The following is a 15,804-nucleotide window of genomic DNA, read 5'->3' on the forward strand; positions in this document are numbered from 1 at the left end:
GAACAGCTACATCAAGAAGGCCCTGAGTAAATGTGGTTATCCCAACTGGACTTTTGTCAAAGCTGGGAAGGCACCTAAAGAAAGATCCAGCCGATCCAGGAGAGAAAAACAACCAAATTTTTTCTAAACACCGGGTCTCTGTGGCTTTTAAACCCCAAAACATGCTGCGCCAAAAATTGGTCCACCCCAAGGATCGGGTCCCCCGACACAAACAGAGTAACATAGTGTACGCTGTTAAGTGCCAGGAGGATTGCCAGGATTTATACATCGGGGAAAACAAACAACCTCTGGCGAAGTGGATGACACAACACAGAAGAGCTACCTCGTCAGGCCAGGACTCTGCAGTCTATTTACACCTACAGGCCAGTGGACACTCTTTCAATGATGAGGATGTGCACATCCTGGACAGGGAGGAACGCTGGAGTCAAGGAGGCCATTTACGTGAAAAGGGAAAGACCATCTCTGAATAGAGGAGAGGGCCTAAGGGCACATCTTTCGCCATCTTACGATGCTGTGATTGCAGCCATTCCCCAACTCTCTGTGAATGGTACGCATGGCCATTGATCAGTGGTCTTTGATCAGTGGGTTTTGGTCAGTGGTTGTTGATCAATGGTCATGAGAATTTGCATAATTAAGATTAAGGAACTGACCTCCCAGCCCATTGTTCCTTCAGTGGGCTGGTTTCAGTCATTATGCAAATGTACTGTTTATAAGATTTGGGGAAACCTGCAGTCAGCTGAGACTGAAGAAGTCACTTGGATGAGTGACGAAACGTTTCTCCCACAAATCGCTACGTCCAGATGAACAGAATCAACTTTTGGAGATAACCATTAACAACATATAATCACTGGCCACTTTTTAGGTCAAACTGTTTTGCTAACATAACTAAGTAATCAGTCATATTCAGACATGCAGACAATAATGGGGACAAAATGTGATTTAAGTGACTTTGAACATTGGTGCTTTACAGGCTGGTCTGAGTAATTTTGAATCTGCTGATCTGCTGGGATTTTCCCACCCAGCCATCACTCATGGGTTTAAAGAGAATGGTGTGAGAAAGGTAAAATATCCATGACGTTGCAATTTGCATGGGCTTACCAAAATTGGACAATAGAAGACTGGAAAAACATTGCCTGTTCTAATGAGTCTCAATTTCTGTTGTGATGTTGTGTCCTTGTCTTCGCGTTACAGCCTACCTAAGGTTGTCACCCATTTCCATCACTTTATGACCACAGCAGACACATATTCTGATGGATAACACCCCATTTCACAATCATCTCAAAGTGGTGTCTTTAATATAACAACTGCACTCAAAATAAATAAATAAATGAATATATGAATACATAAAAATAAATAAATAAAACACAGTCCCCAATTTAATACAGCACCTTTGGACCTTTGGAGGTCGCAGTGGTTGTGGATGGGGGCTTCACATGTGCAGCTGACAAATCTGTAGCAACTGTGTCACACTACTATGTCAATATGGACCAAAATCTCTGACGAATATTTCCAGCACCTTGTTGAATCTATATGAATTAAGGCAATTCTAAAGGTGAAAGGGTCTCCAACCTGGTATTAGCCAGTACCTAATAAAGTGGATAGTGAGTGTATACAGTATGTTCACAAAAAGCCCTGTTAGGTTTTCATAGGGGATACTTATTAATCTACAATTAAATCGACAAATATGCCCACAAACTTATTTTTGTCACATGGCGACTGGCACACAGGTGTGTCCCTGAAGCCCTCTAGTGGATCTTTTGAGCACTGCCTAAGCACAAATAAACGGGGGCTACATGTAATATAGCCTATTAGGAAAACTCAGCGTATTGTATTATAACTATTTATTGACTTACCTACTACGAAACGACTAACATCCGAGTGGGTAATATGTTTTAATACTATATTTCTTGCACACTGGCCTGGCAGGTTAATGTGCTTATTACCTGTATTTCCTGGTTTGCTCTTGCATAATTAATCAGACGAACACGGATGGAGTCACATTTCGTCAGGTTGTAACTCGCTGGATTCCCAGCATGTGACTCCGGCACGCTGGTCGTCTGCTGGCTGTTTGCTGTGTCAAGAAAAGAAAAACCCCAACTTCCTTGTATCGACTCACTACTCAAACAGAGAAAGCTTCGCATCAGCCGCGAGTGCTGCCGACAACCGTGTTGTGTCTTCACGGCAAACCCGAGAGGGATAAAAGACGCATTTGGCACATTTTAATACACCGGTAAGTTTCTTTCTGTGAACTTGTGAAAAAGTGCAAACGGAAAACTAAACTAAACCTCTGTGTTCTCATCTTTTCCGCACCGGCAGATAGACATTTCCAGCAGGAATGCCAAACGTGTGGTAGAAGTGCTGCTTTTCTTTGTTTTACCTCAAATTGTAAAGTAACTTTTTTTGAGATTCACCCAGCTGTAAATTTAGTGTCATAATATGACGAAGTCATTCAAAAACAACAGCAACAAAACACAGGATTAGTGTAAGAACATCTTTAATAAGAACACAAAGAGTAGTTCAAATACAAATAAAGTCAGTCTGAGATAAAGGGAAATGTAAGGTTAAAGTAATAGTTTAAAAAACGATCACAACTGAAATTCACCTCATTAGCACAAAATATTTACAGGAATAAGAGAAGAAGCTAAACAGTTTGTTAACTGTTAATTGCCTACAATAAAGGAAATGTTTACTGTTGTTTAAATCATTATATTATATGATATTATGTTATAATATATTATGCTTTTAATCCATAACTGTGGTAAATAGTTACACATTAAATTTAGCTATACTGAACTTTCTTACAGCAACTTCTAAGCTCTGCTTTCATCGATACTCAGTTATGACACTGATATTGTACTGAATTTATTACTGATACCCAAATAATAATAATGCTAATGTTTAACTGGTTCACACATTTTGCTGATTGTGTGTATTTACAGCGCTCCGGTTTCTGTTGATCAATGAGCTGACTAATCTGTTTTCCAAATAGGTGTGACATGAGTGGGCTTCACCCACTGAGAAGAGATGAATACTGATGTTTTACTCTGCCCAGCTGTGCAGACGTGGAGTAAAACCCTCATTTCAGAGCCACACCGCCACACACACTCCCACACATCTGCATGGGTCTCTCCTTCACTGCTCCCACTTCACGACTCTTGCCGTCCTTTCTGTGAGACCATGTACCCAGGTGAACTTGACCCGAACACGGACCCGCAGCTCTTGGAGTCCAAGCTGGACTTCTTCCACAAGCTGGGCTACTCCACGGCTCAGGTACAGGCTGTTCAGCAGAAGTTCGGCCCCAACATGGACACGGATAAAGTGCTGGGGGAGCTGGTTCGGATCGGGCCTGTTCAGGAGGCCAATCAGGGGCCGGTGACCACAATGTCGGTGCTGGTGTCCAGAGGAGAAACCCAGCCATCGGGCCCTACACTGCTGCTGCCTGTAGCTGGTACTTCTCCTCAGAGCAAAGAGGAGACTGGCGAGGAAGGAAAGACTTTGAGACCCGTCGTTATAGATGGCAGCAATGTGGCCATGAGGTGAGCAAACTAATCAGTAGCTAGACTGATACTGAGTGATTGATTATGATATCGGTTAAAGCTCATGAATATGCCATCCAAGTCTATTTTCTAACAGAAATCTCCCAAATCCACTGTTTAAAGCTCCTGCGTGCTCCACCGATCATCTTATTGATCCAAAATTGAAAACAGAATCATTATTGTGTCTCATGACTTGTAAATAATGTTTTTTATGCAGTATTGTCCAAAATTCACAGGTTAAATGTCAGAGAATTTCTATTTCTGCATTATGGAGTTTCTATCTATCAGAGCTGCAGTGATTATATGATAAGGCAATAATACTTTCAGTTGGTTTTCACTCAAAAAGCAGATGAATGAGCTGCTCTTGTCTGTTTTGAATAATGTAGAACCACAACGATTAATCAGTTAATCAAAGGTTAATATGCAAATAACTGTTTAGGCTAAACGAGCTATTTCATCTTCATACTTGAGAATACTTAGTGCCTCTGTTTATGATCCTAAGCTATATTTTGGGGGTTGAACTGAGGAAAATTAGATATAACAGGCATTTACTAAATTTTCTGTCATTTTACAGAGAAATCCATTAATTATCTTAGAAAATAGTCTGTAGATTTATTTCTAATGAATATAATAATACATTTCTGCCCTAACAAAAACCTTTTTTCTACTGTAACTAGGGTAGATAACTTCTGTTTTCAGTCAAAGAAAGTAGATTGGTTAATTTTTGGTTTTATCGTGATTCTCACAGCAGCTACACAAGCTATTTTCAATCTTAGTGCGGCTTTGAGGTTACCAGGCATAAAGTCCTTGACATTTAACTACACCACAACTCCCCCACTGATTTAATTCAGTTTTTTTAAGAGATCCAATTCCTTCTAATTGTATGACAATCAGCTAAAATCAGGTCATTGTGACAGTCAGCTTCCATCTGCAGTTTCATTCACAGTTTCAGTTAGGAGTAGGAGTTGACTGAGTGGGAGGTTGTCTGGTGACAGCCTGTGCGCAGGGGTCCAGCAGCGTTAGATGCTTCATTTACCTTTCAGCACGTTTAAACCCAGAACAAAAGCAGCTTTTTAAACACAAATAGGTTAAATTATGCTCTTCAGGTGGTGTCATATCTCTTTATCTCTTTTTTTCTGGTTTGGTTTTTTAATCAAAATGTGGAAACAGCATGGATTTTACAATAGAATAGAATAGAATAGAATAGAATAATCATTTAATTGTCCCACAAGGGGAAATTTGGTTGTAACAGCAGCAAGAAAAACACATTCACAAATAAAATGGACACAGGACACAGAACATATTTACAAAGATTATTTATAAATGAATTGTTATTTACTCAACTGTAAGGGTAATAAATCATTGTTATAACTAATAGATCCCTCTATGAGGATGGCAAATAATTGTTAAAACCTGATACAAGATTATAAAGTCAAATGTTAACAAGCTGGTGTAAAAAACATTTGTTAACATGGCTGTTAAACTCATTTTACATTGTGGGCCAAATACAGCCCACTTTAATCTTAAGTGCGTCAGACCAGTGAATGATGAATATTTTTTTTCTTTTTTGTTTTGTTTTGATGTTTTTGCTGTGAACCCACCGTAAAAAATTTTTATTTTTTATTTTTTATTTTTACAGTAGATAGTGAAAAAACAAGATCTATGTGGTGGGTCTTTATCGGTGGGGGAAATGAAATATGTGAAACGTACATAATACGAAAATACAATTGTAAAAAGTGTAAAATTGATGTCCTCTTTCACGTTTTCTAAAAGTCGTGCAGTGATTGGAAAATGTAAAAAGTTTTGTGAAATTCTGGCCCCAGGGCCTTAATTTGACACCCCTGATTTAGAGCAATGCTCAAATCTCTCTCTTTTTTTATTACGAGCCAAGCTTTCCTTTCTCGTGTCATGTTTCTGTGACTGATTAGTCAGTTCTTGGGACTGCAGTAGCCTGAGTAACAAAATTTTTTTGCAGATTTTCCAAGTTGTTTTCAAACTTGGTGGACACTGGCAGAGAGATTTGTCAGTTTTCCCTGCCAGGAACAAACCCAACATTCCAACATGTTCTCAGAAATATCTACAAAAACTGGTTTCTACCAATACCACAAAACTTTTGATTAGCAAATATGTGAGATCCAATTTGAACTAAATGCTGACATTAGCATGCTAATATGCTAATGGCTTTATGAACTGTGGCCGCAATTTAATAAAATTAAAAACAACCGGTAAACCCAAGAAGGCAAAAAGTTTAACGAAAGCAAAAAAGGAAGGAAGTGGAAAAGAATTTTCTCACAGACTTTTCTCATAGCGGTCTTTGTAAATAATGATAATACTGCCCCATAGTGTTTACTGTGTCAACATTAGCACCAAATCCAGCATACAGGGAAACTGTAATACTGTTAGACATTTGATTCAAAACCAATATTCTTCGTCGTTTCGTATCGTTAAAAGTCTTGAACTTTATCAGATACATTTCTAAAATTATTGCATTTAATTTCAACTATTCCAACAGTCATTCCAATATAAGTTGCTAATCATAATATTAAATATTTAATATCATAAATTATGTATATACTCTTTTAGGTTGAAGATTTAAATACAATTTCAGTGATTAGGCCCATCAGAGATTATACTACACACTCACTGTGTGTTTTGTACTTGCGTTGTGCATCACCTGAGGAATTTTTTTTTCTTTTTACTCAGAACACAATAAACCAGTTCTGTAAACTGCAGCTTCGAAGACTGCAGCCTTTTCCCACGTAAATTACCTAAAAGCATGCAGGCACTGATCTCTAATTACTGACTGTGATTTGGGAAGTTTAGTTGTGCTAAGCATTTTTTTTATTATACACCGAAGCGTCAGAAAGTGTGAGAGAATTAGGGTATACATCTGTTTTAGCACAGTATATGCCCCATCTGTCATTTGCCTTTCCCAGCCGGGCATACAGGTTCAGGCATGCAGCTTCTTGAGTATGCAAATCAGATTGTACTTATAATAACGCTCTCTTTTTTAAGACGAATGTCTCTGGAGCAGGTCCAACAGCATTTCTTCAATGTCATTCAGAAATCCCCCAAGGACTTAAATCACGTACATCGTCACAGTCTATGTAGAGGTGTACCTTTTTGTTTAGAAACAGCTATTCTGGCAAGTTGATGATAGAAGTGTTGCGAAGCAAAACAACCAACTTTGTTTAAGCCACACGATTGCCAGATGTTTTTTTTTTAATAGCTGTGAACATCCATCAAGCCACTAAAAACCTGTCTTGGGTTAGGGCAGGGTTGTGTTTTTTTAAAAGGCAAATTTTTACCTGTCAAATAAGGTCTCGCTTTTAGCTTTACAGTTTTTTAAGCTTTTCTTTGAGTGTTGTAAATATTTAAATAAGTGAAAATTTTATAAAACTGCTGGATAACAACTTACCTTTAACCTTAGATAATGAGAAAGTGGATGATAAGAGCCAGCTAGAAACAAACTAAGTCAAAAGAAAAAGTTTTTCATATGACTCTGTGCCGTCCTGTGAAAAACTGAGTACACCCTTACTACAGATCACCTCTATAAAAGTTTTTGCAGTTTGCTTGCCTGAAACATTCAGTTGTGTCAACACAATACCACAATCTACCCAAGAGTGGACATCCCAGAAAATTCACCTGATAGAAACTGCTACTTTCTACAGGCATCAATTAGCATGGTAATTGTAAATGGTGCCACATTAACGAATGTCTTGTACAGGCATTGGTAACTGTCATGTAACTGTCATGTAACTGTCATGTAACTGTCATGAAACTGTCATTACGTTCATCACAGTACAATTAGAAGAAGGGTTGCCAAAGCAAAGACTATTCCTTCTCTAAAAAAACAAGCAAATAAAAAGTATGGCTACAGGGCTTGAGTTTGCAAACAAACTCAAGACTAATTGGTCAAAATCAAACTTGGCCAAAACAAGACATTGGCTATCAACACTTTGTGCTGATAGGCACAGGAGGGGTGATGATTTGGGCTTCTTTGCAGAGTTTTCTAGAGACAAATGTGAGGCAATCTGTCCAACAGCTGAAGCTTGGCGTAACGATTTTTTGCAACACATTTTTCTATTTTAAATACAACACGTGAAATAAATGTTAAGAGTACTAAGTGGTTAGTACAGTTTCTTCACAGCAGTCTTAGAAGTCATAGTCAAGTAGGGCAACTCATAACAGATAAAAATCATTCTCGGGGAAATCCCTCGCATAAACACTAACACTAGTGATTCAGTCGTTTACCTCGTTACCGCCAACTCGGTGCCAATGCTGGCACGGAGCCAATTCTGCCTCATGCTTTTTCCAAGCCAGTTCACATTTCTGCAGAATAGAGGAAAAATAATTGTGATATAACAGATGATGGGGTAGTTTTGAAGGAAAATCATAGTGGGCAGAATCAATCCGTCTATCATTCGTGAATTTCTTAAGGTAGTTCTTTCCATGGTCATTGTTTCCTGTATTGGTACTACCACAAATCAAATAAAGTGGAACCACATCTAGATTATGAAAGGGATATATAAGCATCGATTTTTCTTTCATGGTACTGTTCCAATGACAGCTTTTTTTGCACTGTGGAACTAGTTATGGATCAGATGTCAGTGTGTCACTGACCACTTTTTTTAAGCAAACCTTTTGGGTCGTATTGACATGATAGCATCACATTGTTACTGCACATCCATGACGTCCATCTCCTGTTCCACCACATCCCAAAGGTGCTCGACTGGATTGAGTTTTAAATGATTTGAGGTTTGTGACATGGAGCGTTTTCAAAAGATGGGAACATCGTGTTCACAAAGAGATGAACGTGCTTAAATGATGCTAAATTGGTACTAAGCGGAAATATTCCCCACATCATTACACCACCATCACCAGCCTCAACTGTCGATTAATGGAAGGACAATTCTATGCTTTCATGTTGTTCATGTCAAATTCTGACACTGAGACTCATCAAATCAGGCTTTGTGTTTCTAGTCTTTTATTGACCGATTTTGGTGAGTCCAAGTGAGGAGGGCGGCTACTTTCTGGATAGTTTCTCTTTTTGGACCCTTCTCTGTAAACTCTAGAGATGATTGGTTTCAGTAGATCAACAGCTGATACTGAAACGTGGCCAACCAGGTCACTTAAATCACCTTCTTCATTTTAAAGACTTATTTTTAACTATAGCAAGTCATCTTGATCATGTGCATGTGCTTAAAAGTATTGAGTTACTTCCATTCATTAGATATTTGCGTTAGGGAGCAGTTGAACAGGTGCGCCTAATAAAGTGGCTAGTAAGAATAGTCCACGCACTCGTGCCTAAATTAAGGTCAACCTGTTGGAGACAAAGAGCTTTGTTCTATTGTAATCTTTAACATCAATGTAAATAAGGTGCACTGATAAGAGCTATGATGCCGAGTGAACATCAAAGAGTGCCATTATAAACACCATAACTCTTGTTCTAAAGTGGGTCAGGAACGTTTCCCTCCAGCTGTGAGTGTGTGGGCATGTGTTCTGGTTTCTTATTCATTTTTCCTGGTTTTCATTTAGCCATGGCAACAAGGAAGTTTTCTCTTGTCTGGGAATCCAGTTGGCTGTGAACTTCTTCCTGGACAGAGGCCACACTGAAATCACTGTGTTTGTTCCCTCATGGAGGAAGGAGCAGCCCAGGCCGGATGTTCCCATCACAGGTACAACACTGGGAATTCACGTGCTTTGTTTTGTTTCTCTACTTCCTTCTTTGCCCGACTGTGAAACCTGCACAGAAACCTGAAAGTTGTGGTACAATTTCCATGACAGAACTAGTGACAATATATATTAAGCTGAGAGAAAGTTGACGCCTTTGATATTTTTTAAGCAAAAATTTCCCAGAATGTCCCAGCACGTGTTTTAAGCTTTTGATGGGGATTTTAAAAAGACATTTACATTTTTTTCCCCGAATTGCCTGCTATGAAGCTTTTAATGGCAGTTAAAGCAAGAACTCTCAATGTAATCGAGTAGATTACTAGTAGATTTGAAACTAAATGGTAATATAAAAAAGCAGAACAATAAATAATTTGAGAAATTATTTGTAAGTAGTGAACTTAAAACCCAGGCATGTAACTGGCAGGACATTGTTTGATAGAATCAGCTGCTGATTCTCAGTTTACTGTAAAACTCAAAAGGGGAAACTCCACAGACAGTTTTTCCCCCATGCATAAAGCTTATCTGCAGCATGTGCTGCAAAAAAAAAAAAATTTCTAATTTTTTTTTTCTTGCTTTTGTGATACCAAATGATAATCATCATTTCAGTTAGCCTGTGGTGACCTATATTTGGAAGTGACTGCTGATAATGTAGTTAAATAGATAGCTCATGCAGATAAACGGTTTTGTGTTAGGGTGTAATTTCAAGTCTGCAGTTATTATTCAAGATGTTTAAACCTGCCTCCTGGGAAAAAACACAAACTAATATGCAGTCGGGACTTGCTTTATTATAGCTGAATGAGTTAAATAAAGATCTGAATGGGCATTTAGTGATGACCCTGAGCTTAATTTGCGGCTCCTCTCGGCTCCACAAAGATTAAGCTCTTTGATTTGTTCCTCTAGCCACTCCTTTAGGGTTAAACTGTGCTCCTTCTGCAATATTTCTAATTATGGAGTTCCACAGGGCTCTGTCCTGGGATGAATTCTATTCACATTATACATGCTTCCCTTGGAAGGCAAGGCATAGCATACAGTGTCATCACTATGCAGATGATATCCAGCTTAATCTATCCATGAAGCCAAATGACACACAGCAGTTAGCTGAACTATAGGAATGTCTTATAGACATAAAGAGCTGGATGACTTTTAATTTCCTGATTCTAAAACTGAGTTATTGTACTCGGCCCTAAAGATTTTAGAAAAATAGTGTCTAACCAGATATTTACTTTGATGGTCATTTTGACTATGTCCTTGTGAGCACATTAAAAATATGTATGATTGCTGTCTTGCACTTCTTTAACCTCCTAAGACCCAAACTCTTCCACGACATGCATTTTTAATTTCTCTTAGATATTTGGGCATATTGGGGCTCGATCAATGTAAAAACAAAGAATTATCAGATTTTTTTTTTTTACCTTATTTTTGATTTTAAGAAAAATAAGTGCCACATATGAGGATATTCGTTTAAAATTTTGATAGCACAGTAGCAGTATAATGTCCTCGTAAGTGGATATCAGGCCCACGTAGAGCAAAATTGAGTACCCAAAATGTGGTCCTAGGAGGTTAAGACAGGGTGTTTGTAAAATTAGAAATATGCTGAAAACTAGTTTGTTCACTTGTTCTAGGCTTGACTATTGTAAGTCATTATTATCAGGTTGTCCTCAAAGCTCCTTGGAAAGCCTTCAGTTGATCCAGCGAGTATACTGACAAGGACTGGGAAGCGAGATCATGTTTATCCCATATTGGCTTCCCTTCAATGGCTCCCTGTTAAATCCACAGAAAAAATTCAGAATCCTTCTCCTCATATTCAAAATCTTGAATAATCAGTCACTGGCTTTATTGTAGTGGCTCATCATTTCTCTGACTTAATGTTTGGCATCCAGATCAGCAAATTCTGCGTGAGCTGGAGAGGAAAAGGATTCTGGTGTTCACACCGTCGCGGCGCTATGCAGGCAAACGGGTGGTCTGTAATGACGACTGCTACATTGTCAAGCACGCCTTTGAGTCTGACGGCATCATCGTGTCCAACGACATGTACCGTGACCTTCAGGGAGAGAAGCCAGAGTGGAAGCGCTTCATCGAAGAGAGGCTGCTCATGTACTCCTTTGTTAATAACAAGTGAGCTTTGCGTTCCTGATACACAAGATCCCTACCAGCTAGTAACCTGAATTAACCAATGAGTGATGGTGTTTGCATTCCACCCCGATGCAGGTTTATGCCCCCCGATGATCCCCTCGGTCGACATGGACCAACCCTGGAGAACTTCCTGCGGAGGGTTCCAAAGACTCAGAAAAAACAGCCGTGTCCTTATGGTGAGAGAGCTTTTTTAAGACATGTAGCGCCATCAGGGGTCACAGTACAGCAAACATGGATCCAAAATACACAGTCAGGGTTAAAAAGAGAGATCTTGATAGTTTCAGCCCTCACAGATTTCAGAATCCAGTATTAAGGAGGCGACACTAAGACAAGTTAAACTTCACAGTGCTTGAGACAACCTACCTGCCAAGTATAGTGGTGCAGTTTTAATTTCAAAGAATGCCCAATGTTGATCAGTTTTAGTGTATTTTGTTGCACTTTGTGTAAAATTGATAAAGAAAAAACTATTTTAAGCAGTATTTTAGAAAAATTCCTTACTTTAACAAGATTATGTGCAGACTACTATACATATAGGGCTGTTATTCGACTGTTGCCTAGCCGAGACCTTTCTCTGCATGAAAAAAGAAATACTGCTTTGGTGGAGTTATAAAGCCTGCTGTTTATTCATTTTCCAGGGAAGAAATGTACTTATGGAATCAAATGTAAATTCCACCATCCCGAGCGAGCCAAACAGTCCAATCGTGCTCTTGCAGACGAGCTTCGAGAGAGTGCTAAGCAGCCTACTCCTTCTCAGAAACAATCTTCAGCTTGCTCCAGTCCTGTGCCTGGACTCAGCCTCCTGTTGGTGGAGGATATGGCGAAGAAACTGACTCTGGGAAACGAGAGCAGCTCCTTAAAAAAAGCTCATAAAAATGAAAAGGTAGCTCAGGTGAAGACAAGTCACTGCTCCAGCAAGAAGGCCTCATCAAAGAAGGAGAAGTCCAGCAAACATGCGTCGTCTGATCACAACTCAGTGCAGCACAGCCGCTCTCAGGAGCAGCTGGACTCTGGTTTAGGCTCCATAGACAGCCAGCCGGTGGAAGCTCCTCGGAGTCTGAGTGATCACCAGTTTGGGCTACCGTACAGCAGCAGCCAGCAGTACTGCCCTCCAAAAAGTGCCCCGTGCAGCTGCTGCTCACATGGCACTGCCTCTTGTGGGAGTGCGCCGGCTTTCCCAACTCACAACATCGGGCCAGTGAGCAGCCACAGCGCTGATATGATGCCCTACAGTCTGCCCCACTATCCAAACTATTCCGCTTACCCACTTAGCATGAATCCATACAGCCAACTGACAAATTTCCAGCGCAGCCAAACCCACAGCTTCCAGAGGCCACAATGGTCCGATCCATTCTGCGGTCAACCGGCCGTGGTCCGCAGCCTCCCGGGAGATCCCTCACACTGGGAGCCTCCTCCAATGAAGCAACCAGGTCCCAGCAGGGAGGAGAGAGAGGTTATACGGAAAAAGCTCCTCGCTATCTTCAGCGCCCAGCTGGTGGATACAGCCATGGACATGTTCCCTCAGATGATGGATCCACAGATGCTCGTGGTCGAAATCCTCAAGTTGCAGAGTCAGCTGAGATGAGACGAATCCAGTCCGAGAACTCGTCTTTCAGTGGAAAGACTGAAGGTTAACACGAGTTTGTGTGTTTTGTATTGTGGTATCCACCTTGATTAAAAACTCTATTTGAATTCTTTGGAGTTGCCTCGCTGCAGTCTCACGTTAGAGGCAGGATGCAGTTGATACAAATTGTATCTTTATTTATAAATTTTAGCAAACATGTGGCTTTTAATGCTACTTAATTGGATTAACTGACACTCTTGAGGTCTACCTTTCATAGATACACTTATATAGTCAGATTCAGTCACCAGTGTGTTGTGTGGATGAGGAACATGTTCTCGATATTGATGTCTTTTTGGAAGAAGCTGACGTCTGAGAATGACCAACAAGCTCGGAAATGACTGCGAAGGTCGCCTTGTGTGTGTCTCAACAGTATTTAAGAACCGGCTGTGCTGTGCTGAGCTGCGTACTGAAATACCTTTTTGTGTCATATTGGCACTATGCATCTATTGTTTCTAAGACATCACTGTGCAGTGTTGTCAATCAACGTGTCAGGATAAAATATTTATGGCTGCATTCTCACATACACTCCCTGCAAATGGTAGTTGATCTCAATTGTCAGAGTTGTTTTTGACATGGTCTTTGAGCCAGAGTTTCTCTGTTTCTGGACTTAATAGTTTTTATTATGTGTGGAATATTGCATGTGATTCCTAGTTTCATAATTATATTTACATCATGTATAAAGTATGCATCGGTTAGCGTTCAATTTTTAGTTATCTTAGAGTTTTTCTGCTCCAGGCTGTTAAGTCAGCCTTGTTTTCAAGGTTCTTTATCTATTGTCTCAGTGTTTGTTGCCCCCCTTCTGTCTCCTTAGTTGGTCGTGTCCGTGTCTGCAGTGTGGTTTTGTTTTTGTGGTTAGAGTTTTATTTTTTGTATTTCCTTTGAGCGTCCAAGTACGGGAATAAAGCTGCTTTATAGTTAATTCTGTCTGTCACCATGTGCTGCACCTGGGCCCTGCCTAACCTGCCATATAGCCGATTATGACAGTTTTATAGTCCCGGAAATTGGATTCTGTTTGCCTGGATGAAGCGTTTTCAGTGGAAGAAGCTGAGCTGCATCCAGATGAACTGATTCAAGTCTGTACTTGGATTGCTGCAAGTTTTATGATGGTTAATGTTCTCAGTTTATATTATTTAATGTGTTTTTTGTGATATCAAGCTAACTGGAATTTAAAACACACCTCGAGTAAAACAGTAAAACGGTTATATTTATTCCACTTTATTTTACTACATATATTCTGTTCTTTTTATGCTGATACAATGAAAGTTGTTGAAATAAAAATAAACAATTAGCAGTTGAGCTGTTTACATTGTGCTTTATTTACACGCATTTTAAAGACTTGATATATATACACCACTCACTTACCCAATGTGTTTGTAATAATATGGTGAATAACTGTGATAAAGTGGCAAACTTCACAAATACAGTAGCTCTGCAGAAATTCCATTAATCCATTAAGTACTAACGTTTGGAGTCCAACCAGAACTACAAAGATCTAAAACATAAATTATTTCACCTCTAGCTGCTGCAAAACAGTAATTTACTTGCAAAATGACATGGGCACAATCAGATGACAATCAGCTGAGTTAGGTCCCTGAGTTGAACTGTAACTGTTGGGAGACAGGTTGGCTCCCACCAACCAACATGTGCAACTGCATTGCAATCGAAAGTGGCTGTCCATTGAAGAAGTTGGCGCTTCTGAGTGAGCAGTTCGTTGGCGCTGCTACTTTTTACCAAATTGGGAAGAAAAACCAGGATAAAAATGCAGATTTTTCCTATTTTTACTCTCAAGTTGCCCATCAGAGGTATATATGTCTAAAAATCTGTGTTCATGATCATTTAGATAATGATAGTTCTTGCTTCTTTAAAGAAGTGGTTTAGTTCAGTTTGGTTTTAATTAGATGAGGTCACCAGGAGGTGAATGCAAGCCAATTTAATGTTCTTAAAAGTGATGTAAATCAACTGCGTGTGAGAGGCTTGTCAGCACAGGTAAATACCCTTAAACACACCCTGTCGAGTTTTGGAACACCTTAAATTTTACAAGTAGAATCTCACTATAGAAACACAAACATCTAGAACCACAGTGCATTTAGAAAGTCTTTAGACCCCTTCACTGTTCCCATCATTGTACACTCTGTAACCTGTTATAAAGTGAAAAAAACATGCTTTTATATTCTTTGTGCAAATGTAGAGGAAATCATTTACTCTCATTTACAAAAGTTAGGCTCTTTCTTTCATCTCTCACACCCCTTGGCATCATTTATAGCTTTGAAAATTCTCCGGTAAGTTCCTCCAGGCTTTGAACACCTGGTTTTGGCCACTTTACTTCATTCATTTCATTCATTTGGGGATGATGCCTTCCTGTTCCAATATGTCCACCAGTGCACAAAGCAAGTCAAAAAAGATGTTTGAGGAGCTTGATGGAGTCCTGACCTCAACCTGATAAAACAACTTTGGGGTTAATTAGAGAGGAAACTGCGAGCCAGGTCTTTTCATCTAACTTCAGTGTCTCAGCTCACAAATGCACCTCTGGAAGAACGGTCAAAAATTCCCATAAACACACTTCTGAACCATGGAAAGACATCCCAGAAGAGTTTAAACATGTACAGCTGCAAATTGTGGACCAACATCATATTCAACCCTATGGATTAAGAATCGGATGGCACTCAAGTTCATATTCTGAGCTGTACTTGTGGTGATGAGGGTCCACAACTGCAGTCACACGATGTCTTGTTTCACTGTGTACCGTACCACTGCGCTTGACTTGAGGTTGAGTATAGTCTGGAGCATGTTTAGCTTCAGTGTATATCACCAAGAGGACATTTAGATAAGACAGACAGCTAT

The 15,804-nt window shown here is 39.6% G+C and overlaps 1 protein-coding gene across 1 annotated transcript; it reads left to right on the forward strand.

Annotated features, from left to right (window-relative positions):
- The first annotated feature begins 2,092 nt into the window (after positions 1 to 2,092).
- zc3h12ab (zinc finger CCCH-type containing 12Ab) lies at positions 2,093 to 14,248 on the forward strand. Its single transcript, XM_005739716.1, has 6 exons — positions 2,093 to 2,230; positions 2,990 to 3,536; positions 9,075 to 9,214; positions 11,090 to 11,324; positions 11,418 to 11,518; positions 11,978 to 14,248. Exons 2-6 carry the CDS (start codon positions 3,025 to 3,027, stop codon positions 12,922 to 12,924), a joined length of 1,935 nt encoding a protein of 644 aa, XP_005739773.1. The 5' UTR covers positions 2,093 to 2,230; positions 2,990 to 3,024; the 3' UTR covers positions 12,925 to 14,248.
- Positions 14,249 to 15,804: the final 1,556 nt, after the last annotated feature.

The sequence above is a fragment of the Pundamilia nyererei genome, unplaced genomic scaffold (assembly GCF_000239375.1).
Source record: "Pundamilia nyererei isolate P.nyererei 1_Seehausen unplaced genomic scaffold, PunNye1.0 scaffold00093, whole genome shotgun sequence".
NCBI classification, from domain to species: Eukaryota; Metazoa; Chordata; class Actinopteri; order Cichliformes; family Cichlidae; genus Pundamilia; species Pundamilia nyererei.

Bases quoted from the DNA above. Each gene is read 5' to 3' on its own strand.
- zc3h12ab (XM_005739716.1), top strand. From the start codon at position 3,025: ATGAATACTGATGTTTTACTCTGCCCAGCTGTGCAGACGTGGAGTAAA. The intron at 11,325-11,417 runs GTGAGCTTTGCG...ACCCCGATGCAG, and splicing joins TACTCCTTTGTTAATAACAA to GTTTATGCCCCCCGATGATC. The intron at 11,519-11,977 runs GTGAGAGAGCTT...TTCATTTTCCAG, and splicing joins AAAACAGCCGTGTCCTTATG to GGAAGAAATGTACTTATGGA.